Source organism: Chlorocebus sabaeus, chromosome 26, assembly GCF_047675955.1.
Source record: "Chlorocebus sabaeus isolate Y175 chromosome 26, mChlSab1.0.hap1, whole genome shotgun sequence".
Lineage (NCBI taxonomy): Eukaryota > Metazoa > Chordata > Mammalia > Primates > Cercopithecidae > Chlorocebus > Chlorocebus sabaeus.
The window spans coordinates 39,719,684-39,747,500 of record NC_132929.1 but is presented as its reverse complement, the minus strand read 5'-3'; the positions used below and the strand labels follow the sequence as shown (position 1 = coordinate 39,747,500).

The window sequence follows — 27,817 nt, the reverse complement described above, 5'->3', positions numbered from 1 at the left end:
TGTGCCACCGCCCCCGCCTGTCCAACTGTCTTAACATTCTGAGTTTGATCTGCAGTGGCTACTGAAATTTTACCTCTGTGGAAACGGAAAGATGATCCCAGCTTTGAGTGTGTGTGTTTTTCCCCCTCCCTCCTCTTTTGGTCGTTATTGGTTTTCTGGGTATGGATAAGAAGGGTGTGCTATAGATTCATGCATTGACTCATTAGGCTAAAATGAATGTAGGCAAGCTTCCTTTTCCTCAGTGCTTTCCAGTGGTGGTTAGTTTAAAATTCAAAACCAAAAGAAAAACCTACAGGGACACAAATGTACTTGATTTTGTTATGGCTTGCTGTTGCTTCACCTTTCCTTCCATATCTTGCTCTCATGCTTTCTAATGCCTAAGCAGAATACATCATCAGAGCGCCGAGGAGAATGGGAAATTCAGCCCAGCCGGCAGACCAATACCTCATACCTGACGTCTCACTTGGCTGCAGACCGCCATGGGGGATCAGTGCAGGTATTTACTGCCTTTATTGCCTTTTCCTGGCCTTTCCAGCTTGGCTGGTAGAATGTTGGCTTGCTTCAGAAACTTTGGCGGCTTTAGAAAGGAAGCTTATAGGAAGGGCTAGTTGAGTATCTCTGCAGATTTTTTGTCTAGGTGGACTTGGGTAAGAGTCGCTTGTTAAGATGATTACTCCCTGTTGTCATTGACTGAGAAACACCTGAATGATTTCTGATACTGATTTCTGGTTAACCTAGTCCTACCACCTTGATGCATTCATGATAAACCATAAAAATAACATCAAGGTGGAATTGTGTTAGTGTTAAGTCTGTGAATTGTAAAGACCTGAAACTTACAGATATTTTTTGAATACAGGACTAAAGGACTGCATATGTTGCTCATTCCATGATGTGTGCCTTAATGCATAAGCTGAGAATGTTAATTTGTATAAGTCATCTTTTTCTGAGTGGGTACCCAAGAAGTTGGGCTGTTTCCATTTTTTCCCCTGGAATCAATGTGATCTTAAGAAAAGTATTTCTGATTTAATTTGGGCTATTCTGAAACTCTTGTTTTCTGTTTAGTACTAGAACATCTTGTATCTCTTAACTTGTCTTATATGTGAATTTTTAAATAATCTTAGCCTCAATATTGTTCTCATACTGGTGACACCGTCAGTTGGGACACACAGTGACCTCACAGCTGTCAAACATAAATTCTTATAAAGGTGTAGACAGGTTTGTGCATATAGAAATGCATCTTGGTAGCCTTGATCATCTAGGATATGCTGTTAAAAGGAGTGATTAATGGAAAGATCTTAATCACAGCTTGAAAGACAGTTTTGGCCCTGTAAAAAACCACATAGGATCATATAGGTTAAAATTGTGGATTGAGGCTGGGCATGGTAGCTCCTGTAATCCCAGCACTTTGGGAGGCCGAGGCAGGCAGATCACTTGAGGTCAGGAGTTCAAGACCAGCCTGGCCAACATGGTGAAACCCCATCTCTACTATAAATACAAAAAAAAAAAATTAGCCAGGCCTGGTGGTGCATGGCTGTAATCCTGGCTACTCAGGAAGCTAGGTGGAAGGATTGCCTGAATCTGGGAGTCAGAAGTTGCAATGAGCCAATATCGTGCCACTGCACACTCCAGCCTGGGTGACAGAATGAGACTCCATGTCAAAAAAAAAAAAAAATAAAAAAATAAAAAATGATGGATTGGACAAGACTGAGCAACAAAGGGAGAGCTCGTCTCTATAGAAAGTTAAAAAATTAGCCAGGATGGCCGGGCGTGGTGGCTCACGCCTGTAATTCCAGCACTTTGGGAGGCCAAGCCGGGCGGATCACGAGGTCAAGTGATTAAGACCATCTTGGCCAACATGGTAAACCCTGTCTCTACTAAAAATACAAAAATTAGCTGGGCATGGTGGCGCATACCTATAGTTTCAGCTACTCAGGAGGCTGAGGCAGGAGAATCGCTTGAACCCGGGAGGCGGAGGTTGTAGTGAGTCAAGATCCCGCCACTGCACTCCAGCCTGGGTGATGGAGTGAGACTCTGTCTCCAAAAAACAAAACAAAACAAAACAAACCGTTGCTCTTAGGAGCCAGGCACAGTGGCTTACACTTATAATTCCAGCATTTTGAGAGGCCTAGTCAGGAGGATCACTTGAGGCCAGGAGTTCTTGACCATCCTGGCAATATAGCAAGATCTTGTCTTTACACAAAACAGAAAAATTGGGTAGGTGTGGTGGTGTGTGCCTATAGTCCTAGCTGCTAGGAAGGCTTAGGCAAGAGGATTGCTTGAGTAGTTTGAGGCTGCAGTGAGCCATGATCGTACCACAGCATTTCAGCCTGAGTGACAGAGCAAGACCCTGTCTCTTAAAAAACAAAACAAAACAAAACAAAACCTCTCAATTTTATTTCTCAGGCACCCTTTCTTATGAAGCCACAAGAGGATGTGTGTTATCAAAATTAATAGAACAAGAGAGTAGCAGCTGTGTGCAGTGGCTCACGCCTGTAATCCCAGCACTTTGGGAGGCTGAGGCGGGCAGATCACAAGGTCAGGAGTTCAAGACCAGCCTGGCCAACATAGTGAAACCCCGTCTCTACTAAAAAATACAAAAAAAAAAAAAAAAATTAGCTGGGCATGGTGGCGGGTACCTGTAGTCCCAGCTACTTGGGAGGCTGAGGCAGGAGAATCACTTGAACTTGGGAGGCAGAGGTTGCAGTGAGCTGAGATTGCGCCCCTGCATTCCAGCCTGGGTGACACAGCGAGAGTCTGTCTCAAAAAAAATAAAAAGAAAGGAATATCTGGGATCCAGGAAACCAGAGATCCAGCACAGGAAAGAAACAAAGGGAATCCCTAGTATAATAATAAAGTTAGGAGATCCTGGGATCTGTACACCAATAAAGTTAGGAGATCCTGGGATCTGTACACCAATAGAAGAGAGCAGCTTGTTCAAAACAGAGCTGCAAGAGCAGCTCTTTGGTGTTTTCCTTTTTAACATTATGGTTTATCCTTGATTTTTTATAATTACAAAATAAGCATATTTCTTTTTTTCATTTTTCTTTTTTTCTTTTCTTTCTTTTTTTTTTTTTTTTTTTTTTTGAGATGGAGTCTTGCTCTGTCATCCAGGCTAGAGTGCAGTGGTGCAATCTTGGCTCACTGCAACTGCTGTTTCCCGGGTTCAAGCGATTCTCGTGTCTCAGCCTCCGGAGCAGCTGGGATTACAGGCACCTGCCACTACACCCAGCTAATTTTTGGATATTTAGTAGAGATGGGTTTTTGCCACGTTGCCCAGGCTGGTCTCAAACTCCTGACCTCAAGTGATCCACCCGCCTAGGCCTCACAAAGTCTGGGGATTACAGGCGTGAGCCATCGGCTCTTTTGAAATATGCAACTTTCTCTACTCCCTATAAACTAAGCTTTACCAGCTTCCTTGGCACTTAGATAGGGGACAGGCAGTTACACCATTTACCTAATATTATGTTCAGCTCTGCTGCTCCTCATTACATTGGCCTCTTTGGGCTTACACTGTTTTTAGCATACCTTTTGCAAACCAAATTAACAATACTTTCCTAACACAACAGATGTCCACATATTTATGAGTTGTCTCACTTACTAGAGGTAATGTAGTAAAAACATGTTGGGTCTAACCTGGGTGACTTGCAGACACCATGACCCGGGGAGGAGTGCAGAATGCTACGATTAGACAGGTTTGCTCTGATAAGGCACATGGAGACTCCTGTTCCAAGATATTTAATGGGCAGACCCCCATGGTTCTCATCCTTCCAGTATTTCCACAGATCTTATATGTGTAGAAGGCCTAAATGCCAGAAGATAATATATTTTCTCTTTCAAAAAATTCATCTAAAGTTGTCTAAATTAAAATGTTTAGGGAGTTTTTAGAAAAGTTCAGGACCAAGTAAGGACTTAAGACTTAGAATGACACATGAGTTAAAGTACTGTTTCCTTTGGTACACAGCTCTGATTTCTCCTCACAGTGATATTTTGAGAAATGAAACTAATAACCCAAATTATTGAGACTCCTAAAAGGGATATTACCAGGTCTGAATGTCAAAACAGTCCTTCACCTTAGTCTTTCTTGTGAGTAATGCTATAAGATATTAATTGGTCTTGTTTGGTATAGCCAGAGTAATGAGCGATTAAGTGATTAAAGCAAAATAAATGTCTGTTTGAGGTATGCAAATAAAGCTTTTTTTTTTTTTTTTTTTTTGAGACAGAGTTTCGCATTGTTGTCTAGGCTGGGGTTCAGTGGCATGATCTTGGCTCACTATAACCTCTGCCTCCCAGGTTCAAGCAATTCTCGTGCCTCAGCCTCCTGAGTAGCTGGGATTACGGGCGCCCGCCACCATGCCCAGCTGGTTTTTTGTATTTTAGTAGAGATGGGGTTTCACCATCTTGTCCAGGCTGGTCTTGAACTCCTGAGCTCAGGCAATCCACCTGTCTTGACCTCCCAAAGTGCTAGGATTACAGGCGCAAGCCACCATGCCCAGCCACAAATAAAGCTTTTTATAATGAAGCTTATTTTTTATTATCTTTTATAATGAAGTTATCCTAAAAATTTATTTATTTACTTGTTTGTTTATTTATTTATTTATTTTTTGAGACGAAGTCTTGCTCTGTCACCTAGGCTGGAGTGCGGTGGCGTGATCTCTGCTCACTGCAAGCTCTGCCTCCCGGGTTCACACCATTCTCCTGCCTCAGCCTCCTGAGTGGCTGGGACTACAGGCATGCGCCACCACGCCCAGCTAATTTTTTGTATTTGTAGTAGAGTTGGGGTTTCACCGTGTTAGTCAGGATGATCTCGATCTCCTGACCTCGTGACCCGCCCGCCTCAGCCTCCCAAAGTGCTGGGATTACAGGCGTGAGCCACCACACCCAGCCATGAAGTTATACTAAAAATTTAATAGAAAAAACATAACAACCAGATCACTTGGGGTCAGGAGTTCAAGACCAGCCTGGCCAATATGGTGAAACCCCGTCTCTAGTAAAAAATACAAAAATTAGCCAGACGTGGTGGTGCATGCCTGTAGTCCCAGCTACTCAGGAGCCTGAGGCAGGAGAATCGCTTGAGCTCAGGAGGCAGTGGTTGCAGTGAGCCAAGATCACACCACTGCACTGCAACCTGGACGACAGAGTGAGATTCCATCTCAAAAAAAGAAAAAAAACCCATAAAGTTAATATTGTTTAAAAGGTCAGTAATTTTTTACATTCATAAGTTTCTTTATAATTATTTAAATTTGTTTTCTAAACATCATTGTATTTAATTCCCTTCATATTTATGAAGTTGATAGGATCATGGTCATTTGCCTTGTCTTATAGAATTAGAAAACAGGGCTCACAGAGGATGTTAATGGTAGAACAAGGCCTAGAATCCAACCCTTCTGTCACTTACATGGTATTTGTTCCACTGCCTGCAGTTCAGTAGTTTGACAAACCAGACCTCCAACCTGAAATAATTAATCGGATGCTGTGAAGGCTCAGATGTGTAGCCTTTAAGTCTTAGCTATGTTTTTGGTACAATTAAGTTTAAAAGTAGAGAATGGAAGCTCTGTTTATGTCTGATTCATTTGAGACCAGATGCTCATTGATACAGACAGGAAGGATGTCTAGTCTGTAAAATGGGGATAACCTCTTATTCCATAGATTGCCCAAGGACAGTGCTTATGGCCTAAATGGCGATTTGTAGCGAGGAGAAATTAGGAAGTATAAGCCATGAGAGATGCTGTGAGCAGGCCCCATGACCAAGAGTCACCAGGTAATTCTCAGTGGTGATGCTTACTAATGTTTCCTTCGTATGAATAGAAGCCAAGACATTTTATTTAACATCTTGTCTAGTTCCTGAACTGTCCACTAGAAACTTACTATGTTTTCTCCTGTAACCCTTGTGCTCACAGAATGAGCTTACCAGCATTATCACTGGTGTGCAACCAGAATATGTCCACAAGAAGCAAATGAAGCACTGAGGAAATTAACAGGATAGCATTAGAGTGAGGAGCTGTGGTTTTCCAATCCATATACCATCTTTCCTCAACTTTTTGGTTTTGCTGGTTTTTCCCCAACTTTTTGTGTTGAAAATATCAACTCTACAGAGAAATCGGGAAGGAAATGCAATCAACTCTTGTGTATCTTTAACCTCGCTGAACGAATTAAGATTTTGCCATATTTGCTTTAAATCTGTGAGTTAGCCAGGCGCGGTGGCTCACACCTGTAATCCCAGCACTTTGGGAGGCCGAGGCGGGCGGATCACGAGGTCAGGAGATCGAGACCATCCTGGCTAACACGGTGAAACCCCGTCTCTACTAAAAATACAAAAAATTAGCCGGGCGTGGTGGTGCGTGCCTGTAGTCCCAGCTACTCGGAGGCTGAGGCAGGAGAATGGCGTGAACCCAGGAGGCGGAGCTTGCAGTGAGCCGAGATGGTGCCACTGCACTCCAGCCTGGGCGACAAAGTAAGACTCCGTCTCAAAAAAAAAAAAAAAAAAAAAAAAAAAAATATATATATATATATATATATATATATATAAAAAGCTGTGAGTGAAAGTGTGTGTTTTGTGTTGGTTTGCTAAACCATATGAAAGTAAGTTGCAGACATCATTACATCTTATCCCAAAATACTACAGCCTGTGTCTTCTAAGAACAAAGACATTCTAAGAAAGTTAATTTCATAATATCTAAGATACACTTCATATCACATTCCACCTAATTCCAGTTGTCCCCAGAATTAATATTGTAGTGTCCAGGATTTAATCAAGGTTCATGCCTCGCATTAACTAATGCAGTTTGCCTCATCAGTCTTTTACAATGTCTTAGTCTCTTTCAATACACTTTAATCTTTAAGTCTCCCTGTGTTTAAATAAATAAAAGTCTTTTATAAAGATTCAGCTGGAGGCTGGGCACAGTGGCTCATGCCTGTAATCCCAGCACTTCGGGAGGCCAAGGTGGGTGGATAACCTGAGGTCAGGAGTTCAAGACTAGCCTGGCCAACGTCGTGAAACCCCATCTCTACTAAAAAAAAATACAAACAATTAGCAGGCATGGTGGCACATGCCTGTAATCTCACCTACTTGGGAGACTGAGGCAGGAGAACTGTTTGAATCTGGGAGGCAGAGGTTGCAGTGAGCCAAGATCGTGCCAATGCACTCCAGCCTGGGCGGCACAGCAAGACTCTCTCTCAAAAAAAAAAAAAAAAGTGTTATTAATGAGAACAATAATTATTTCTTGTTTAGAAATAATGGTGGATATAGATTGCTAGTAAGTAATTTTCACCCTATCTGTCCGAAAGGCTACATGTACTAAATATTTCCTCCCACCCTCCTTTCTATGACTATTCAGGAAATTTTTGTGGATTAACTGCTGGTGAGGACCCCTGAGCTAGAGGCAGATAAGAATAAACAGTTACGGAGAGAGAGGAACAGTAAGATGACCACTTATTGAGCTGTTACTATGTGTCATGGCACTGGGCTAAGCACTTGCTGTGGGTTGTCTGCACAGTAAACACCATTAGGTAAGCAGCATTATTCTCCCATTTTACAGATTAGGAATCTTAGGCATAGACTGAGGATCTTGCCCAAGGACCCACAGCAAATAAGTGGTGGAGCTGGGGTTCAAACTTAGGGCTCACGAGGGCAATTTCTACACTATGCTGCTTCCCTTATTTCTACTAGGTATTATACTAGACAGTCTCATACATTTTCTTGTATAATTCTCTCATCAACCTATAAGAAACAATCTCAAATAGATGGAAGTACTTATCCAAGGGCGTATGATATCCAAATTGTTTATCCTATTTTGTGTTCTCTCCCATGTTTCAGCCAAGGTCTTTAACAAGCAGAGTGTTTTGTCCAGCAGTGAGGCCCCTTTTCCCACTTCCCAGCACCCACATAAACAGGAATCATGTGCTGGAAATGCAACCAGGTGGCAGAAGCAGCTACACATGCAAGAGAAGCCTGATCGGGTCCACATTAACCAGATGACAGGAGTGAGAGCCTTCACTTACATTTTGGGGACCATCAGTGAGAAGTGGGATGACAGTGAACCTGAAATAAAGATCGTTGAAATAAGACTGGCTTTCCAAGGGAGAATGTTTTTTTACCATCTTCCCTCTTGCCGGAGAGGATGTGACAGTCTTGTTATTTGTGTAACTTCGAACCAATGCTCAAAGCCATGAGGAAATTTCTGAAGGAAAGTGTGATTGTTTATAGTTTCTGGTACCCACTGTTGACTTCCTTTTTTGAACTTTTTCTTTCAACATCATCACTAAGTCTATATAATTATAGCATCTTTATAAACTGAGAGAAGTAGACTTCACCCACCACATTCAAGGGAGCCAAGTGATTTTACCTTTAGAAGTCAGCCATGCAGTTATTTTTAACTTAATAAAGTAATGTGTGTGTTTTTGCAATATGAAAGAATCTGTGTGTTTAAAACAAATTTTCCTCATGGAAATTCACCGATATTAACTCTAAACCTTGGTTAAGTCATTTGTTAGTGTTTCCATCTGTCAAAAGACCTATTTCATAAGATTTTTTTAGGATTTAAATTTACACACACAGTGTAGCAGAGTGCCAGACACAGAGTAGAGGCAGTATGTATGGAAGTTATTATCATCATTATATGATTACATCATTGATTTTAGTGTTCTCACATGATATGGGCCTGGGAACCTTCCCTAAATTGATCCCTTAACCCAGGAAAACAAACATTCCAGACACTGCCTGTTTAGTGACCCTCTCTGGCGCTGGCAAGAGATTTCTGATGCCATGTTGCCTGTCACACACTCTGTCTTTCTGTTTCAGGTGGTTAGCTCAACCAATGGAGAGCTGAATGTTGATGATCCCACGGGAGCCCACTCCAATGCACCAATCACAGCTCATGCCGAGGTGGAGGTAGTGGAGGAAGCTAAGTACGTACATCTTCCAAGGGGGCTCTTAAGTTATGGGTTGAAAAACCTTTTCTGTCTCTTCCTCTCTGTGTGCTGCTCATCTCAGACTGGATTTCTCATGCTTGTAACCACAGCTTTCTTCCTTAACTGTTTTAATTTTTGCATGGTACTTTAAGGCTGCTACTGCCCTTCTTTAGCTGTGATTTCGGGGAAGACAGTCACATTTTTCTAGTTCACATGAAAAAGACGTAGTGAACCGAAAGAATCATGTTATCAGGGCTACAATAGATAGTAGCCATGAGCTTCTTGGGGCTGTGGAGCTTCTTGCTCTGTATGGGATATAGAGAAAAATCTGCTGTTAAACCATGGGCCATGCTGAATAGCATTTGATTTCTGATTGTGGGCTAACAACTGGATGTATAATCATGGAACAAGGAGTTCAGGGCCATTTTGTTCACTCTCAAGTGATTCTGGCTTCAGGGAGACTAAGTCAGGCAAGAAAAATATTATAGTCTGCATCTGTGAATGAGAATGTGGGAAAAGAATGAAGTCATACTCATCTCAGGAGGGTAAGGAGGTTGCCCCACGCCCTTTTCTGCTTCTCTTGCATGTGTGTGTCTTGCCCCACCCATACCACCAGCCCCTTGGTGCGCTGCATGGTCTGTGTTTAAACTCTTAAAATCTGGGGTGGAAGGTGAGATAACTGCCAATTCTGCTGCAAAAGCAGCATTTCTACCACTTTTCCCCCTTTTTTCCCCATCCCAAATTTAGATCCAGATTTAGACTTCAAGAAGATACCAGGTAGGGAGAGATAGAGACACCATGAGTCAGTAACTGCTGCTGTCCCTGATATGGAGGACCTTTCTTGTGAACCCTCTGAGAACCTGCAGGATATCCCAGTGTCTTGTTTTCTGAAGCAGACAGAATTTATAGTGATACTGTACCTAAGTAGTCTCATGAGCCCCCAAGTAGCTTAATACAAGCCAGAACACTCTTATACCTACCTCTAAATGTAAGTTAGTGAGATGCCACTGAGACCTGAATTCTTCCACCTTCCAGATGCACTGTGTATTGTTGTCTTTCCTGCCTATTCCTCTGGTCTCCTGCCCATCTTTTTTATTTATTTGTTTTTTGAGACAGGGTTTCTCTCTATTGCCAAAGCTAGAGTGTACTGGCATGATCATGGCTCGCTGCAGCCTCTATTCCCCAAGCTCAAATGATCCTCCTGCCTCAGTCTCCCAAAGTCCTGAAATTACAGGTATGAACCACTGTGCCCAGCCCTGACAATCTATCTGATAAACTCACTTTACTTTCAAGAAGTCCTTTCCAACCAGGTGTGGTGATTCATGCCTGTAATCTTAGCACTTTGGGAGGCTGAGGCAGGAGGATCACTTGAGTCTAGGGGTTTGAGACCAGCCTGGTCAACATAATGAGACCCCATTTCTATAAAAAAATTGGAAATTAGCTGGGCATAGTGGTATGCACCTGTAGTTCCAGGTACTTGGAAGGTTGAGGCTGCAGTGAGCTATGGTCATGTCACTGTACTCCAACCTGGGTGACAGGTGAGACCCTGTCTCTCACACACACACACACACACACATGGTTTTGGCCAGGTGCGGTGGCTCACGTGTGTAATCCCAGCACTTTGGGAGGCTGAGGCAGGAGGATCACGAGGTCAAGAGATTGAGACCATGCTGGCCAACATGGTGAAACCCCATCTCTACTAAAAATACAAAAATTACCTGGGTGTGGTGGCACGCACCTGTAGTCCCAGCTACTCGGGAGGCTGAGGCAGGAGAATCAATTGAACCCGGGAGGCAGAGGTTGTGGTGAGCTGAGATTGCGCCACTGCACTCCAGCCTGGCGACAGAGCGAGACACCGTCTCAAAAAAAAAAAAAAAAGTTTTTGCTTAGAAAACCAGGACTTAAGGATTCCTACCCAATATATCAAAAGTAAATATGGATGATTTGACTGTCTCTTGTTGAGCCCCTGCTAACTATGGGCAGCTTCAGAGCTCTTCTCCCAGCTTGCGTAAGGCACTGATATGTAAGGGGGTGAGGGTTATGCTGGTTATGCCAGGAAAAGACCATTTTAGTAAGGAAACATGCTCTCTATTCTCAGGGACTTTGGAGATATTAATAGTACTTACATTTTTTCGATTTCCATACAAAGCTACATTCTCTTAAATAAACAATATGTTACTCCCAACCTCTTGGCTCTCAACTGGCTACACTTTGGAGTCATCTGGGGCATGTTAGAAAATACAGATGTCTGAGTCTGGCCTCAGGCATTCTGATTTAATTGATTGAAATGTGGCCTGAGCATCAATAATGTTAAAAGTTCAGGTCATTCTAACGTGTAGCCAATGTTCAGAACCACTGTACTAAGCATGGTCTGATCCAAACATTGTCAGAGCTTAAAGGATGGCCGTACCTTTTCCCAGCTCCCACCCCATTCTCAATTCACCTTTGTGGCTGTTACTTTGAAGGCTAGAAGTTTAACTTTGGATTTAATAGTATACTTTGAATGCAGTAATCAAATGGGCTTTAGTTTTATGTTATGCCCTATATAGGTTTATCTTTTGAACCCATTCATCTCATCTCATTTTGGTAAATGTGTATACTAATTGTGTATGTGAGTGTGGTATTTGTGTTCTGTGTGTAAGATATGGGCTCATTCACACAGAGATTTCAATCTGGTGTATTCTGTATTGGTATAATTTAAAATCTAGAATGTAAGGAGAGTTTAAAGTCTTGTCATTTAGCGAAAAGGACAAGTGTGCCTCTTTGCCACCAGCTTCAGGTTTGGATCTTCTAAAAGATGTAGAAAGCATAGAGGAGCAATTATATTTGACCAGATGTCATCCCAAAGCTCATGGCTTAGGGCATTTAGTGATTTCATGGGCTACCAATCCATCTTGCCCAGAGAACTGTCAGGGCCCAGCCATGTGTTGTTTTTCTTGGCCTTTGTGTGTGGAGGCAAGGAAAGGGTAGCCCCATGTCCACCTGGTTGATCATTTTCATGGGAAGAAGTCACAGCTAGAGAAGCACGAGGTGTTCCAAACAGCCCCTCATTGCACACAGCTGTGATGCCATTTGTTCATGCAGCCTGCTTGTGGGGTAGAGGGGGCTGATGCTTATATTGAGACGCACCTCAGTACTGGGGAGACTGTGTGAAACCTTCACTTTCAGGCTTTTGATTTTGGGTTCCTCACCCAGCTTGTTTAGTGTAAAGGTCGAAAGAAATAACAGGGTCTTAGGTTTTGTTCTATGTACAAAATGAACATGTGAATTCCCTTTTTCTCTAGCTCCGGGACTTATGTCCTTGTTTATGGTTTAAAGGGTGGATGAGGACAGGCAGCTTTTTGGTTGATTTTTGTTACAGTAAGAATACAGGAATTTTTGGTTATCCAGACTTTAGCTATAATTTAACAAATGTGAACCTCATTTCTCCTGAGCATTAACAAGAGTAGAATTTAGGTCCTTCTCTGGTAGTTATACCTTAATACAGAGCAGTGACCCTCCTCCCTCTGATTCATCTTCTAATAAGATAAAGTAAGTGTCACTTAAACCTTTTCTCCCTCTCTAGAGGAAGAGCTAACTGCTAGCTGCTTTGATCAGGCATGTTGGACTTGTACAAAAGCTAGGGATTTTATTTTTCCCTCAGAATATTTGGGAGGCTAGCTTAATATTGCACAGTGAGACTTTTATGTGGGAACCAAAATGGTCCACCCCTGGTGCTTGATTGAGTTCTTACCGGCAGGGTCATTTGCTCTTTCCCCTGCTGCCTTCCTGGAAGTTACCCAGGAAAGCCCACCCTGGAGCTCCCACCAACTCTTTCTATTTTGCCTTACCCCTGAGATCCAAATCCCACCTTGATGCTTCTGTCAGGCTCCTGTCCGAACCTCCACTTTAACGTGGGGACCAAGTGGCCTGGGCCTACTCACCCTACCTTGACAGAAGAAGAAACTAAACACAGACACATACTGCATGTTTGCATGGCTCACAGGGAGTCGCTTCCATTTCACCTCTGTGAACTAATATCTCTCTCTTTCTCTCTCTTCCTTTCTGTGTTTTTCTCTTTATATACTCTGTAGCTGCCTGAAAATGCTCAACCTGTGGTGAGTCCCTCTCTCCAGTCCATTGCAAGGGGAGTGGACCAGACTAGGCTGGGATTGGCAAAGCCAAACAAAATGTCTTAGGAGCATTAAATAACTTCCATAGGACTCCTTGTGCCATAACCACCCTGACTGGGGATCTAGATCCATAAGGTGGGGATGGGGCAGGCCTGTACCCAGGAATTAATCTATTCCTTCTTTCAAACCCACCTTATCGCTGTCTCCTCCTGCCATAACAGTATCCCACATATCCAAAATTATCTGTTTTTAGCTGAGTGAATTTTCTCCCAAATTAATACAACCAGATATGGAGAGGGACAGAGGTAAAAGGGCAAGATTACTGTATCAGTTTTTACTTAGCAGTTGTGTTTGCTCACAGCCACAAGGATAGTGAGTTGTTGCTGGATAATCTCACATTCTGCAGTGTGGTCTCTAACCTGGAAATTGGCTGCTTTGGGAAAATCTGACTTTTTTTGATTCAGCTGGCTCTTCCATCTGTAGAGTAGGAACCTCAAAAAAGGGGGAACTCCTTCAGGGAGAGGTGGATGTTTTGTTGTTGTTTTGAGAGTTGTTTTGTTTTTGTTTATTGTCTTTTTCTTTATTCCTATGTGAGAGTTTAGTAGGCCAAGGGCTGACTCAGCTAATTGATATATTGGAGCCTGTCTGTTCCATTCCTGGAAAAGGTTCCTGGAATGTATTTTTAGGAATAACATGGAGTTTATGGAAGGAGAAGCCCTCAAGAATCCATGTGTGGTGAGGAACACTCTTGCTACAAGACATAGCCCCTTCCCCTGCTCTCTAGCCTATGACCTTCCACGTACTCCTGAACTTGTTGGTCTGTTGCAGTCTGGAATTGTAACTCTCCTGCATTGTCCGCATGCATAAAGTCATGTTCTACATGGAGGTAACAGCCTACTAGTTTCATGACTGCCATGTTTGTGTGTCTTCAGTGACTGGGTTGGGCACTGGTTTCTGAACCCTAACTGTCTAAGCCAGATTGCCTACAGGGGCTTCCTTAGAGACAGGAATATATTAAAGAAAACTACTGGGTTTTGTGGAGGTCAGATTTATAGTCTTAGGGGATCAAAGAATACCTTTGGCTATTTGTTTTGCAAATATGTGTCTGTGTAATCTGACATTGTGGTGGTCTTTTTTTTCCTGTGAGGTGTCAGTCACATGATCCTTACTGCAGATACTTGAGGGCCTCCTATATGCTTATCCAACCCTGTGCTTGGAACTCTAGCGGGGTGGCGGGGCGGGTTGCAAAATTTGCCCCAAAGAGCTTGGGTACCATCTAGCTGAAGAGATCAGAATTACACATGAAAGGACAAGGAGTTTTCCAGGACATTTAGATTATTGCCCTTGAGAGACTGAGGGGCCAGGAAGTCACCATGGACAGGATAGTCAAATAAGTCCTTGTAAACACTGTAGGACTTGAGTCAAGTATTAGAAGAAAGGAAGAATATACACGTATGGCAGAGAAGAGGAACATAGCAAGGGAATAGCTGAAGAGAGAGGGCCATGACATAGTAAGAATGCTGTATGGAAAAGGTAGTGGGTCAGAGGCCTGGGGTAAGAGCACTAGATGGCTTGAGAGTAGGGAGATTTGGATCGATTTTGACTCCAGCATGTTGAGAACTTCTAGTCATCTAAACAGTCAATCAGCTGGAAGAAAACCTAAGCCATGAGGGGTCCATCATCTGCCTTCATTCTCTTCTGAGAGGAACACATCTGAAAGTGAGTCAGTGGACTTGGTCTAGAGTCAGACCCAGTTTAATAGATCCTGTTGCCAGTAGTCACCACAGACACCAAAGAGCTGAAGAGCAGATTGTGAGGCCTGCTTTTTTGTAGGTAGAATCATTAAAAGCCTTTGCCACTGCTGAAGCTTTAACTACAATAACTAGCAAAGATAAATCCAGGGTTCTAAATTTGAAATATTCCAACTCCTTTGAACCATAGCTCACACTCCCTTTTAGTCAGGTGGGTTCAGCATTACACATCCAGTTATGATACGCTTGTAAGCAGACATTAATTCTTATGGCTTGCCTTGGAGGAGGTAAAAGAGAAGTCATTGTACAGTTTGAAATGGACCTCAGCAGTATTTTAAACTTTTTTTATTGCTTTCTTAAAAACACAAAATCATCATCTTTGCATCCTCCAAAAAGATTAAGAATAGAGGTTGACTTAAAAGTTAGTAATGCCTCTGAAAATCATGGTTCAGAAGAAAAGAGGTAAGTCTATTGAAATAGAGATTAAATTTGCCTCTTTTATTATTAATTTCAGGACATTCAACTTGGAAAATGTCCATTTCTAAAGCACACATATAGAAAAACGCCATTTGGGCCAGGCATAGTGGCTTACACCTGTAATCCCAGCACTTTGGGAGGCCGAGGCAGGTGGATCATTTGAGGTCAGGAGTTCGAGACCAGCCCAGCCAACATGGTGAAACCCCGTCTCTATTAAAAATACAAAAATTAGCCGGGCATGCTGTGGGCACCTGTAATCCCAGCAATTCAGGAGGCTGAGGCAGGAGAATCACTTGAACCCAGTAGGTGGAGGTTGCAGTGAGCGCCACTGTATTCCAGCCTGGGTGACAGAGTGAAACTCAGTCTCAAAAAAAAAAAAAAGAGGCCAGGCGCGGTGACTCAAGCCTGTAATCCCAGCACTTTGGGAGGCCGAGACGGGCGGACCCACGAGGTCAGGAGATGGAGAGCATCCTGGCTAACACGGTGAAACCCCATCTCTACTAAAAATACAAAAAATTAGCCAGGCATAGTGGCAACACCTGTAGTCCCAGCTGCTCGGGAGGCTGAGGCAGTAGAATGGCGTAAACCTGGGAGGCGGAACTTGCAGTGAGCTGAGATCCGGCCACTGCACTCTAGCCTGGGCGACAGAGCGAGACTCCGTCTCAAAAAAAAAAAAAAAAAAGAAAAGAAAAGAAAAAAAAAAACATTTGTTCTTGAATTCTTATCCAGGGTTTCCATTGAGGATTATTTTTAACAATCAAAAATGTTGGTCACTTTTATTTAAAAGAATTTAGTTTCCAAATACATATTACACTTTGCTTAGTGATTATATTTGCACCCATTAGTAGTACTTCACAAATGTCATTGATACTTTCAGAGAAAATCTTTCCAAAGACCCTCTTAAGAATCTCCTATTTCAGGCCGGGCGTGGTGGCTCATGCCTGTAATCCCAGCACTCTGGGAGGCCAAGGCGGGTGAATCATGAGGTCAGGAGATCAAGACCATCCTGGCTAACACGGTGAAACCCCGTCTCTACTAAAAGTACAAAAAATTAGCCGGGCGTGGTGGCGGGCGCCTGTAGTCCCAGCTACTCGGGAGGCTGAGGCAGAAGAATGGCATGAACCCAGGAGGTGGAGCTTGCAGTGAGCCGAGGTCGTGCCACTGCACTCTAGCCTGGGCAACAGTGCAAGACTCTGTCTCAAAAAAAAAAAAAAGAAAAATCTCCTATTTCTAAAATGTTCATGTTTGATTCATTCAGATATGATTACAGCCCATCATGGTCTGTGTAAATGTTTGTTTCTGCATTCTTAGAAACTTTCTCCAGTTTTTGATAACATTGGATGTAGGAATACCAAGGAGTCTAACTAAAAAGAGGGGATCTTGGCTACAGTGAAATGCCTAGGGGTATGGGAAGTAAGTAACAGCCTTTATTTCCATATGAATATTGCTGGCATTACACCTGCAATGATTAGGCAAGAGACTCAAAGATAGTTTTCTCAGAAAAGCTTTTCTTTCAAGGGTCTAGCAAGTCTGAGCTATGCTTCCAACTTTACTGCCCTCCATCATTCTGCATCTTTGACTCATCCACCACCTTCTGTCCCTTTCATTCTCATTCCCCATGTGTCAGCTCCCTGGAAAGGACATATCTTGTGCACCTTGCCACAGTACTCATTACCCGCTTCTGGACTGCCTGAGCAAGAGTGATACTTCCTGTTCTAAAGACAGGAGTGAGGAGGGTGGATACTCAGACTTAGGGATGTGCCAGAACTGTGGCTAGTCCCCAGGGAGCAGAACTTGGAGGACTCATAAAGGAGCCAACCCCAACTCCATCCTAAACAGGGCCAGTTCATAAACCCCATCTGGCACAGCAGCAATCTCAGGAAGCTAAACTGGGGAGTGCCCTGTATCTCACTCCCTAAATTGGGGAGTGAGAGCATCCCGATGGTCAGCTCTTGGGCTGTGACAGTGGGCCCCTCCAAATGAAAAGGGGGAGCTGTACTGATGTCAGTCAGGAGATGTGGCTCACAGTCATTATTAAAGTCAGGGCCTCTCCTGCCTACTTCAGGTACTTGGGTGAGGGCAGAGAGGGGGATGGAGAGAATCCCTAATCCTTCATTGGTAACATCCTGAGATCCTCCTAGAGTTCCAGACATCATACTTATCACGGGATTTGTTTGCCTTAATTTAGCCTCCCTGCCCTCTGGCCAGTGAGTTGCATTAAATAATTGTGCCCTCAGTATCAAGGAGTAGACAATGTAGACTATTTTTATGCAGCCCTGAGGATCCCCAGTCTTGGCTCTTGATAAGGTGAGGCATCTGGGTTGGGTGCTAAAGTATGAACCTTCTTCATCCTCCTTCCAGTAATGCCTATTTCAGCCCTGCCTAGCCTGCACCATCTTATAATTAGGTAGGATGACTGCAGATTGAAATCAAGCAGCTATTTCCTTTGGCTTTTCTGGCAGACACTGCCCACTGCCTCCAGTGCGTGCACTGTAGATGGTGGGCGGTCCCTATGGGTGGGTGCCAGGGGGAAAATTCCACCCCCTTCAGTAAGCAGAAGCAGGCAGAAGTCTGCTGGAAGCTGCAGGCCTCCCGCACTGACTTGCAATGTTCCTTGTGCTCCAGGTGCTGCTGTTTCTTTAAGAGGAAAAGGAAGAAGACTGCTCAGCGCCACAAGTGACCAGTGCCTCCCAGGAGTCCTCAGGCCCTGGGGACTCTGACTCAATTGTACCTGCAGCTCCTGCCATTTCTCATTGGAAGGGACTCCTCTTTGGGGGAGGGTGGATATCCAAACCAAAAAGAAGAAAACAGATGCCCCCAGAAGGAGCCAGTGTGGGCAGCCAGGGCCTAGTGGGTCATTGGCCATCCTCGCCTGCCTAAGGCTCTGAGCAGGTCCCAGAGCTGCTGTTCCTCCACTGCTTGCCCATAGGGCTGCCTGGTTGACTCTCCTTCCCATTGTTTACAGTGAAGGTGTCATTCACAAAAACTCAAGGACTACTATTCTCCTTCCTCCCCTTAGTTTACTCCTGGTTTTTACCCCACCCTCAACCCTCTCCAGCATAAAACCTAGTGAGCTAAAGACTTTATTTGCAGAAGGAGATCAAGAGGCTGGGGGTAAGGCCAAGAAGGTAGGAGGAAAATGGAGACCTGGGCTGGAGAAGAACCTTCTCCGTGTCCCAGGTGTGCCTGGCAGTATGGTTTCCTCTTCCTCTGTGCCTGTGCAGCATTCATCCCAGCTGGCCATGGGGTTCAGGTTCCTTCTTCCCTCCCTCCTGTGAAGTTACACTGTAGGACACAAGCTGTGAGCAATCTGCAGTCTACTGTCCCTGTGTGTTGGCGTTCTTAGCTTTTTTGACAAACTCTTTTTTCCAGGCGGTAGTAGGACAATGAAAATTGTTCTGAGCAAAGGAAAGAAAACTGACTTTGTTGCACTTTTAGTTTTTTTAAAAAAAACAAAAACAAAAACATGGCAGATGCATATTGTGTCTGGTTATATTGGGGGTTTCACTTTTACCTGTTTTGAGGGGGATGGGGCCAGCCAAGCCATTCAGAGAGAACATGGGTCCAGAGGACATTCTCAGTGGAAAGAGTTTGATCTGCACCACCCAGAAGAGAAGCCAAACTCGGTGTCATTCTGAGTGAACACTCAGGTTGGCAAGAAAACATACTTGAATTTTCATTCATCTTCTCAGCAGCTGAAGAATGTCCCTACCAGAGCATCTTGACCTAATCAGCTTACAGTTTGAAAACCTAGCTCTCCAGCACATGAGATGAGCCAGCCGAACCAGACTGTGACCAGGAAACAGCTCATCCCAGAGAAGGAGATGCTTAACAAAAAAAAAATAATAATAATGAAATTGTTTCCTCTGCTGCCAGGGACTTCCAACTAGATAGCCATGTGATTTCCTGGTGACTTGGGGGACAAATTAATGATGAAACAGCCACCACCATATTGCCATTAGTGGAAAAAAAGAGGAGGACAGTGAACCTACCTTCCACCTGCCAGAGGGACCTCGGGGTGTGGCATTATAGGGCCAGGAAAAGAAAATCAGTGTATCCTATCTCCCCCAATAGCTGAGCTGTAGCATTTGGGCTGGCCTGCCTTATCAGAAACCAAGCTTATGAAGATCTTCTCCCAGCAGGTCCATAGCAGTAGGCTTAGGATGCAGTATATGGGGCTGCATTTAAAAGGAGGGAAAGATTGATTGGTGCTGGAATATTCCAGGGAAAAGGAAACTGGAGTGAAAGGTCTGAAATTATCTTCTCAACTGGACATAGACTCCTTCCAGAAAGGTGGCCATGCCTCTAAGCATGTTTTCCCCAGTATGCCCTCGGCCTCCCCCCGTGGTGTTTTCATAGGAGGTACTACTGTGAAGGATCTTGGTTCCTCATTCACTGTTTGACAAGTCTTTCATGTGGGAAGTTACTCTTCTCATACCAAATTTTCATTTGAGTTTAGTAGCTTAACCAAACAATGACTGCCCATTCCAGAGGTGACAGAAGAGAAAGGGTCATTTACATCAGGAAAGAGGTCTTGTATCTGGGAGTAGAGAGCTAACCATGGAGCACAGTGGCTGGTGGGTGACTTAGTCTGATGGTTTGTGGAGCATAGAAGTCTTCGCCTCTAGCTTGAGGTGTAGGGCTATCTTTTGGACTGGAAGGTGTGGGGATATTTTCTGGTAGTTGCCATTTCTTGAAAAATTCCCTTGATGTACCTTGCACAGAGCAGAAATAGCATTAACAGTATCAGAGGTACTGGGCTTCATCTGTTCCTTTGGATCTTGGCTAGGGAATATCATTTCACTTGCATCAAACCTGCTTAGCTTATGGAAAGATGGTAATATGTCATTTCTATAAATGTTTCTATATATGGAACATAGAGTGGCAGGGAGATGCAGTATCACACCCCTTCCCCACAAGGACTGTGAATATTGGGATTTATGTCCTTGCCATTACCTAGTGGTTACAGCCATGTCACTAAGATTTACATCATTTCTCAGTTGGGATTTCGGCAATGCTAACTTACTGTATGGAAAGTTTAACTTTTCCTCACCCCTGTATAGAAAATGCCTTGCCTCTCAAGAGAGGGCAGAGGGGGGCCAGGCGCAGTGGCTCATGCCTGTAATCCCAGTGCTTTGGGAGGCTGAGGCGAGTGGATCACGTGAGGTCAGGAGTTCGAGACCGGCCTGGCCAACGTGGTGAAACCCCATCTCTACAAAAAATACAAAAATTAGTTGGGCGTGGTGGCATGCACCCGTAGTCCCAGCTACTCGGGAGGCTGAGGGAGGAGAATCACTTGAGCCTGGGAGGCAGAAGTTGCAGTGAGCCAAGATCGCGCCACTGCACTCCAGCCTGGGCAACAGAGTGAGACTCTGTCTTAAAAAAAAAAAAGAAAAGGGCAGAGGGAAATGTTGGCAATGCCTGGAGCATCCTGGCACTCTATACCCTCCTGAGTGCCTCCCTTCAGCCCCTCACCCTGCTTCCACACACACAAAAGCAAAGGCAGTGACCAGCTTGGCTGCAGGGCAAGCTTCCTTGCAGCTGGATTTGCGACTTTTTTTTGGTCTTAAAATTTTTACTGGATCAGTTGTAGGGGAGTATCCTTCCTAATATACTGTTCTCACCTTCCAACCTCCACAAATCTCTTACTAGATACTTGGTTTTCATAGCAAAGGTAAAGAATCCCAGGTCCCTTTAGCATGCAGGGTAATGGTGATCCCTTCAGGGCCATTGGCACTTCAAAGTGGTCCCAGACTTGGGAGATTCTGATGTGATCTTCCTTAAAATTAAGCAAAAAAGCTGAGTACCCTAGACGCAATTGGCCATTGCTTCAGCCCTCAGCAAATCAGGGCTCCCTCCTCGGCCCTATTGCTACAGTTGCTTAGCTGTATGCCTCAGCGAGATCCTTGGGGTTAGGGCATGCACTTGCTGACTGTCCCCACCCATCCACTTGCTCTGTAGTTTCTGAGCTTTCTCCATTTCACGACTATGGTGCCTCAGGATCTTTTTCTTTGGGATTGATGCAATTGTTTTTCCTGAAAACTAACTTAGCATCTGTTCATAAAAACCCTTAGGCCGGGCGCGGTGGCTCACGCCTGTAATCCCAGCACTTTGGGAGGCCGAGGCGGGCGGATCACAAGGTCAGGAGATCGAGACCATGGTGAAACCCCGTCTCTACTAAAAAATAGAAAAAAATTAGCCGGGCGCAGTGGCGGGCGCCTGTAGTCCCAGCTACTCGGGAGGCTGAGGTAGGAGAATGGCGTGAACCCGGGAGGCGGAGCTTGCAGTGAGCCGAGATTGCGCCACTGCACTCCAGCCTGGGCGACAGAGCGAGACTCCGTCTCAAAAAAAAAAATTTTAAAAAAAAACCCTTAATATTATACATTAGGAGTTTTCCCAAGCTCTACAGTCCCTCAGACATTGCATCCTAAACAGATTGAGGCACACAGGCCAAGACTCCACCAAGGCATAAATGGTCCCCCCTACTCCCTTTTGACCAGGGTATCACTTGTGTCTTTGCAGTAAGAGTTGGTCAAGTTGCTCTGTGCACCTTGGCGCTTTCCCCAGATCTCACTCCAGACTGCCCCCAAGGGTGGAGAGAGCATCCAGACAGCCAGTTTGCACTCATGACTGCCTTAACATTCTTCTGCTATTATGGGGCCTGTCTGGCAATAAACAGGGTCTAGGAAGGTACAAGGTTAGCTTCCAGTTAAAATCCCATTTTACATTGGAATGCATGAGCTACAGATGACAGCAGAGATCCTGAGGTTTCTACAAGTGTTGATTGTTTCTTTTTTCTAAATGAACTCCAAGTACTTAGAAAACAGTCCCTGCCTATTAGCCAGTAAAGGTGACCATCACCCCTAAAGTAATTTCCAAACGTAGTTCAGTGGAAAGATATGCTGGTAGTGCATATTCAGTGTTTATTTTCAGTGCTAGTAACCACTTTCAGTGCCAGAAATACGTAACAATGATAATGTAATGTCAAAGTGGTTACTAAAGATTATAGCCTTGGCCGGGCGCAGTGGCTCAGGCCTGTAATCCCAGCACTTTGGGAGGCTGAGGCGGACAGATCACGAGGTCAGGAGATCGAGATCATCTTGGCTAACACATTGAAACCCCAAAACCCCGTCTCTACTAAAAATACAAAAAAAAAAAAAAAAAAAAAATTAGCCGGGCGAGGTGGCAGGCGCCTGTAGTCCCAGCTACTCAGGAGGCTGAGGCAGGAGAATGGCGTGAACCCGGGAGGTGGAGCTTGCAGTGAGCTGAGATCTCGCCACTGCACTCTAGCCTGGGTGACAGAGCAAGGCTCCGTCTCAAAAAAAAAAAAAAAAAAAAAAAAAAAAAAGATTATAGCCTTAACTTTTTTATGTAAAAGATAAAATCCATTCCTCCTCCCAGTGAGCAACCATGGCTTGCATTTCTCAAAAATGAGAACTTCCATGGCAGCCAAGAAAACGTCTTCTCAGAGGAACTTTGGTTTGATGCATCTCCCAAGCCCACATGCCTCCTGTGTCCCAGCCACCTCTTCCATTTTCACATTTAAACCAGCTCTCCATTCCCATTGAGTTGCCCTAACAACACTGTCTCCAGTGTCAGAACCGTATTAGGGTTCGTTTCTCAGATTGGGAGCCTGCAACACCATACAGCCAACATTGCCTTTGCCACACCACTGCCACCATCCCCACTATTGCCCTATGGTGGGCAGATGAATTCTAGAAACCCTCAGGGATGCCAGGACAATTAGGCACCCCATCTGAATTGGCCACGAGAGTGACAGGCACTTATCTCTCGGGTTCTTGCTTTTGCAGACTGCAGGGAAGTCCTATCTAGAGGTCGATGGCAGAGACTCCTAGTCTTTCCCATGAGGGGTTGATAGGAATCAAACAGGGATGCCTTTGGCTTGGGGTTTTGGTGTTTTTTGTTTTTTTCAGTTTGTTTTTTGGTGTATGGGGGTGATTTTGTTTCTGAATAAGAAAAAGAGGCAACCATGGCCCTTAACGTGGGTTTATAAAGTTTTGAGCAGTGTTTTAGCCACAAGTAAGGAATCTTGAAAGTCTTCTATCCAACAAGCAGTCTTAAAAATGTTTTTCCTAACTGCTTTTGCAGGTGACTAAGTACAAAAAAAAAAAAATAGGTTTCTCATTGTATTCGAAATAGTGAGTAGGTTCCCTGGATAATACACAATGGTAGTTGACATTTTCTCAAAACACAACCAGAAAACCCACTTCCAGTATTTGTAAATCACCTTTCAAAGGAAGAAGTGAACATGTATTCCCTGTATTTCTAGTTTGATTACCAAACTTGATGTTACAAAGAAACCTCAGTTCTGTAGACAGAATTTCTTTTTATTTTTCTTCTTTTACTCCTCACAATCACTTTCCTGGTGCCATCACCACCTATAAGGTCTCAGAGCAGAGGATTATTCACAGTAATAAGTGGGGGTGCAGTGCAGCCATTCCAGTAACACCCACAAGAGGACAGCTGTTCTGAATGTCCCCACCCACCCTTCTTTCAGTACAGGTGAAACATTTTCAGTTCATGAGCTCCAGACCAAATCCCAGGCCGGCCCTTGCACCAAAAGCCTTTTTTAGAAGGCTTATCAGTCTATTAGGAATGTCTCAGGAAAGATGAGCCATTTCTTTGGGGAGAAATGTATTTACAGATGGAAGTGTGTGATTGCGTGTCTGTGTGTGTGTGGTGTGTATGCGCACGTTGAGTGCGTGCGTTCATCTATGTGCATTTCACTTCCATAAAGATCCAGCCCAAGCTGCTCGGAACCATGTGTTCCTGAGTATTCTCAGAGGTAAACAAGTGACAAGTGAGCTTCTGAAATTAGTGTCTCAGCAAGCTGGCTTTAGGAATGAGCCCTATTTATCAAGCAGAGAAAAATAACAGCAGAAAAGATAAAGATAAACCAAAAATATATTCCCCCAATGGAAAATAATGTTGATTCAGCAATTCCCATCGGATGTATTACATGCTCTAATTTATTATATTATTATTTGTCTTTGATCTTTGCCCATTGTACTCTTAAAAAGATGTTGGGATGTTGATTGCGATTTTTAAACAACTTGATAATGTATAAATCAGCTGTGGAAATCAGTTTTAATGTGTGGATGTGTCTGATTATTGTTAAATGCCTCTTTTTTTACTTTTTTTTTTGTTTTTAGATGTATAATGTTTCATAAACCCTGGCACTGGTCACAAAGCTCAGCTGTGAAAATGAAATTTGTAGTATTTTTAAACATGAATGTCAATTTCAAGTGTATTTCAAATGGTTCCTGCAGGAGAGATACTTGTGCACCATTAGGAAAATCTTCTCTGCAGAGGAAGTAGCCTTTGGAGAAAATGGAAAATGGGTTCTGATATGTTATCTCAGAGTAGCCCATTTCCTAGGGCACCATGGAAAACACAAATGTGATATTTAAGTATACCTCTTCCCCAGTTTGGGGAGGAAAGGACTCAGTTTGCACCCTTTTTGTATGTAAAATAAAATGTCTTACCTTTCTTGGCTACTTCTGCTTGTTTGGTTGGTTGATTGGTTTGGGTTTTTTTGTTTTGTTTTGTTTTGTTTTTTGAGACAGAGTCTCGCTCAGTCACCCAGGCTGGAGTGCAGTGGCGCGACCTCGGCTCACTGCAAGCTCCATCTCCTGGATTCATGCCATTCTCCTGCCTCAGCCTCCCAAGTAGCTGGGACTACAGGCACCCGTCGCCACGCCCGGCTAATTTTTTGCATTTTTAGTAGAGATGGGGTTTCACTGTGTTAGCCAGGATGGTCTCGATCTCCTGATCTCGTGATCCGCCTGCCTCAGCCTTCCCAAAGTGTTGGGATTACAGGCGTGAGCCACCGCGCCTGGCCTGGTTTGTCTGTTTTTAATCTCCCTCGGCTCATTTGTAATTAACAATCTAGCTAGGACTCACTTTGATGCGATTCAAGTCTCCTGTGAACAAAAATAAATGCCTGATAATTTGGCATTCTTGTTTCATTCCTTGGACTAAACATTGTCTTCTCCCTTGAGTCACTTCAAAAATAAATATTGCTGTGTATCGTCAAGTGCTGAAGAAGAAAATTATTTTTTAATTAAAAAAAAAAAATATTGGCTGGGCACGGTGGCTCACGCCTGTAATCCCAGCACTCTGGGAGGCCAAGGCGAGTGGATCACTTGAGGTCAAGAGTTTGAGACCGGCCGGGCGCGGTGGCTCACGCCTGTAATCCCAGCACTTTGGGAGGCCGAGGCGGGTGGATCACAAGGTCAGGAGATCGAGACCATGGTGAAACCCCGTCTCTACTAAAAAACAGAAAAAAATTAGCCGGGCGCAGTGGCGGGCACCTGTAGTCCCAGCTACTTGGGAGGCTGAGGTAGGAGAATGGCGTGAACCCGGGAGGCGGAGCTTGCAGTGAGCCGAGATTGCGCCACTGCACTCCAGCCTGGGCGACAGAGCGAGACTCCGTCTCAAAAAAATAAAAAAAAATTTAAAAAAAAAAAAAAAGAGTTTGAGACCAGCCTGGCCAACATGGTGAAACCCTGTCTCTACTAAAAATGCAAAAATTAGTTGGGCATGGTGGTGCACATCTATAATCCCAGCTACTCAGGAGGCTGAGGCAGGCCAATTGCTTTAACCAGGGAGGTAGAGTTTGCAGTGAGTCAAGATCACACCACTGCACTCCAGCATGGGCATCAGAGCAAGACTCCGTCTCAAATAAATATTCCTGGAAAAATTTGGACATTATCACTCACATGTTAGTTCCTGTGTCCCTGTTGTTCTCAGGTGGTGGAACACAGGAAATCAGGATCTGTTCTGTGGAACAACTTTTAGTAGCTTTATAATTCCGCTCTACAAATGCGGAATATGTGTCCAGACAGAAGACAGAACTGTGATGAGCAATGTAAAACCATACTGCATGTGTAGCCAACAGAACAACTGTCAATCTGGGCATGACTGACTCCTTCCAGTTTGTTACTACTCTTTAATTACTTTTTCACAGGCAAGTAGCCGAAGAATCATGAGAGAAAAGTTTCACGTTGAGAGCATTTTATCCATCAACCTGATTTCTTGTGAAAGTGGGAATGGGAGAAAGGCTGCTGTAATGCCATTTTAGCCTTAGCTCCTTGTGTGCAGGAGGCTACTTGGGTTTTTTGAGTGTTTCCTTGTTTTTGAGACAGGCTTGAGTGCAGTGGCACGATCACGGTACACTTGCAGCCTTGACCTCCTGGGCTCAGGTGATCCCCAACCTCAGCCTCTGGGGTAGCTGCAACTACAGATGCGCACCACCACGCCCTGCTAATTTTTGTATTTTTTGTAGAGACAGGTTTCCCCATGTTGCCCAGGCTCAAACTCCTGGACTCCAGCCATCTGCCTGCCACAGCCTCTCAAAGTGCTGGGATTACAGATATGAGCTACTGTGCCCAGCCGGAGGCTACTTTGAAAACAGGATTTAGTAAACATTTTTCTCTGGCTATGGCAGCCTGAGACCAGCGAGTGAGGAAAAAGGCTTAACAAAATACGACAAAAAGGAGATGAGAGATGGATCTAGAAGATCATCTGTGTTAATATAACAACGTTTAAAACTTCCACCTGATTGGTGTCTGAATTGAGGGGCGAGGACGGGAAATAAGAGAATTGTCTTGAAGCTCTACAACCTGTGCATGGCCGCTGTAATGAAGGACAAAGTTAATACCAGTGGCCTTGCATAACGTCAGTCTCAGGTCAGCGCCTCATGAAGACTACATTGCATAGTTTATGGAAATGGAGCCCTGCCTATAATCTGTGCTGTGCCGACCTGAAATTTCTACGAAGTTAATCTTTGAAAATTAGTTTTAAAGACGTTTTAACGCCATATGTCCAAATTTTGGAAGTTGGTGTTTTGGTTTGTTTGGTGTGTAAGACTCCCAGTACCGAAGTATCTATGTTGTAGAGTGGGACAACAGTAAGTGTGTGAAGACCGAAAATAGCCCTGTGGGGACATCTAGTAATATCCCTGACCTCTGGAAAAAAGGCATTGTAGGCCGGGCGCGGTGGCTCAAGCATGTAATCCCAGCACTTTGGGAGGCCAAGACGGGCGGATCACGAGGTCAGGAGATCAAGACCATCCTGGCTAACACGGTGAAACCCCGTCTCTACTAAAAAATACAAAAAACTAGCCGGGCGAGGTGGCGGGCGCCTGTAGTCCCAGCTACTCAGGAGGCTGAGGCAGGAGAATGGCGTGAACCGGGGCGGGGCGGAGGTTGCAGTGAACTGAGATCCGGCCACTGCACTCCAGCCTGGGCGACAGAGCGAGACTCCATCTCAAAAAAAAAAAAAAAAAAAAAAAAAAAGGCATTGTATCCTCAGGCCGTGACATAAATTATTTCTCATGTCAGTGCGGATGTGAAGCTATCCCAACCAGGACTTGGTGGACACTCCGTACTGCAGCGCTGTGAGGGAGCTGTGGACAGAGTAAATGCAACACAGTCCCTTGCGCAGAAAAAAAATTGTAGTCTATTGGGGAAAACAAATAGGTAAAGGAAGTTAAGAACAGCGTATACAATAAGATGTCCATTGATACATACATCAGTAAGCACAGCA

The 27,817-nt window shown here is 44.2% G+C and overlaps 1 protein-coding gene across 7 annotated transcripts in view; it reads left to right on the top strand.

Moving 5' to 3' along the window:
* Positions 1-24,765, top strand: part of CSNK1G1 (casein kinase 1 gamma 1) — a 218,325-nt gene extending 193,560 nt beyond the window's left edge. For 4 of the 7 annotated variants that reach the window (XM_073012225.1, XM_073012226.1, XM_073012227.1 and 1 more), the window contains 3 exons: positions 386-496; positions 8,798-8,904; positions 24,421-24,765. In XM_073012225.1, coding sequence (XP_072868326.1) covers positions 386-496; positions 8,798-8,904; positions 24,421-24,586 — 384 coding nt within the window. In that variant the 3' untranslated portion in view covers positions 24,587-24,765. Of the gene's footprint in view, positions 1-385; positions 497-8,797; positions 8,905-17,872 lie in introns of all 7 variants that reach the window. The other 3 variants (XM_008016304.3, XM_073012228.1, XM_008016306.3) reach the window with 3 other exon arrangements.
* The last annotated feature ends 3,052 nt before the right edge of the window (positions 24,766-27,817 follow it).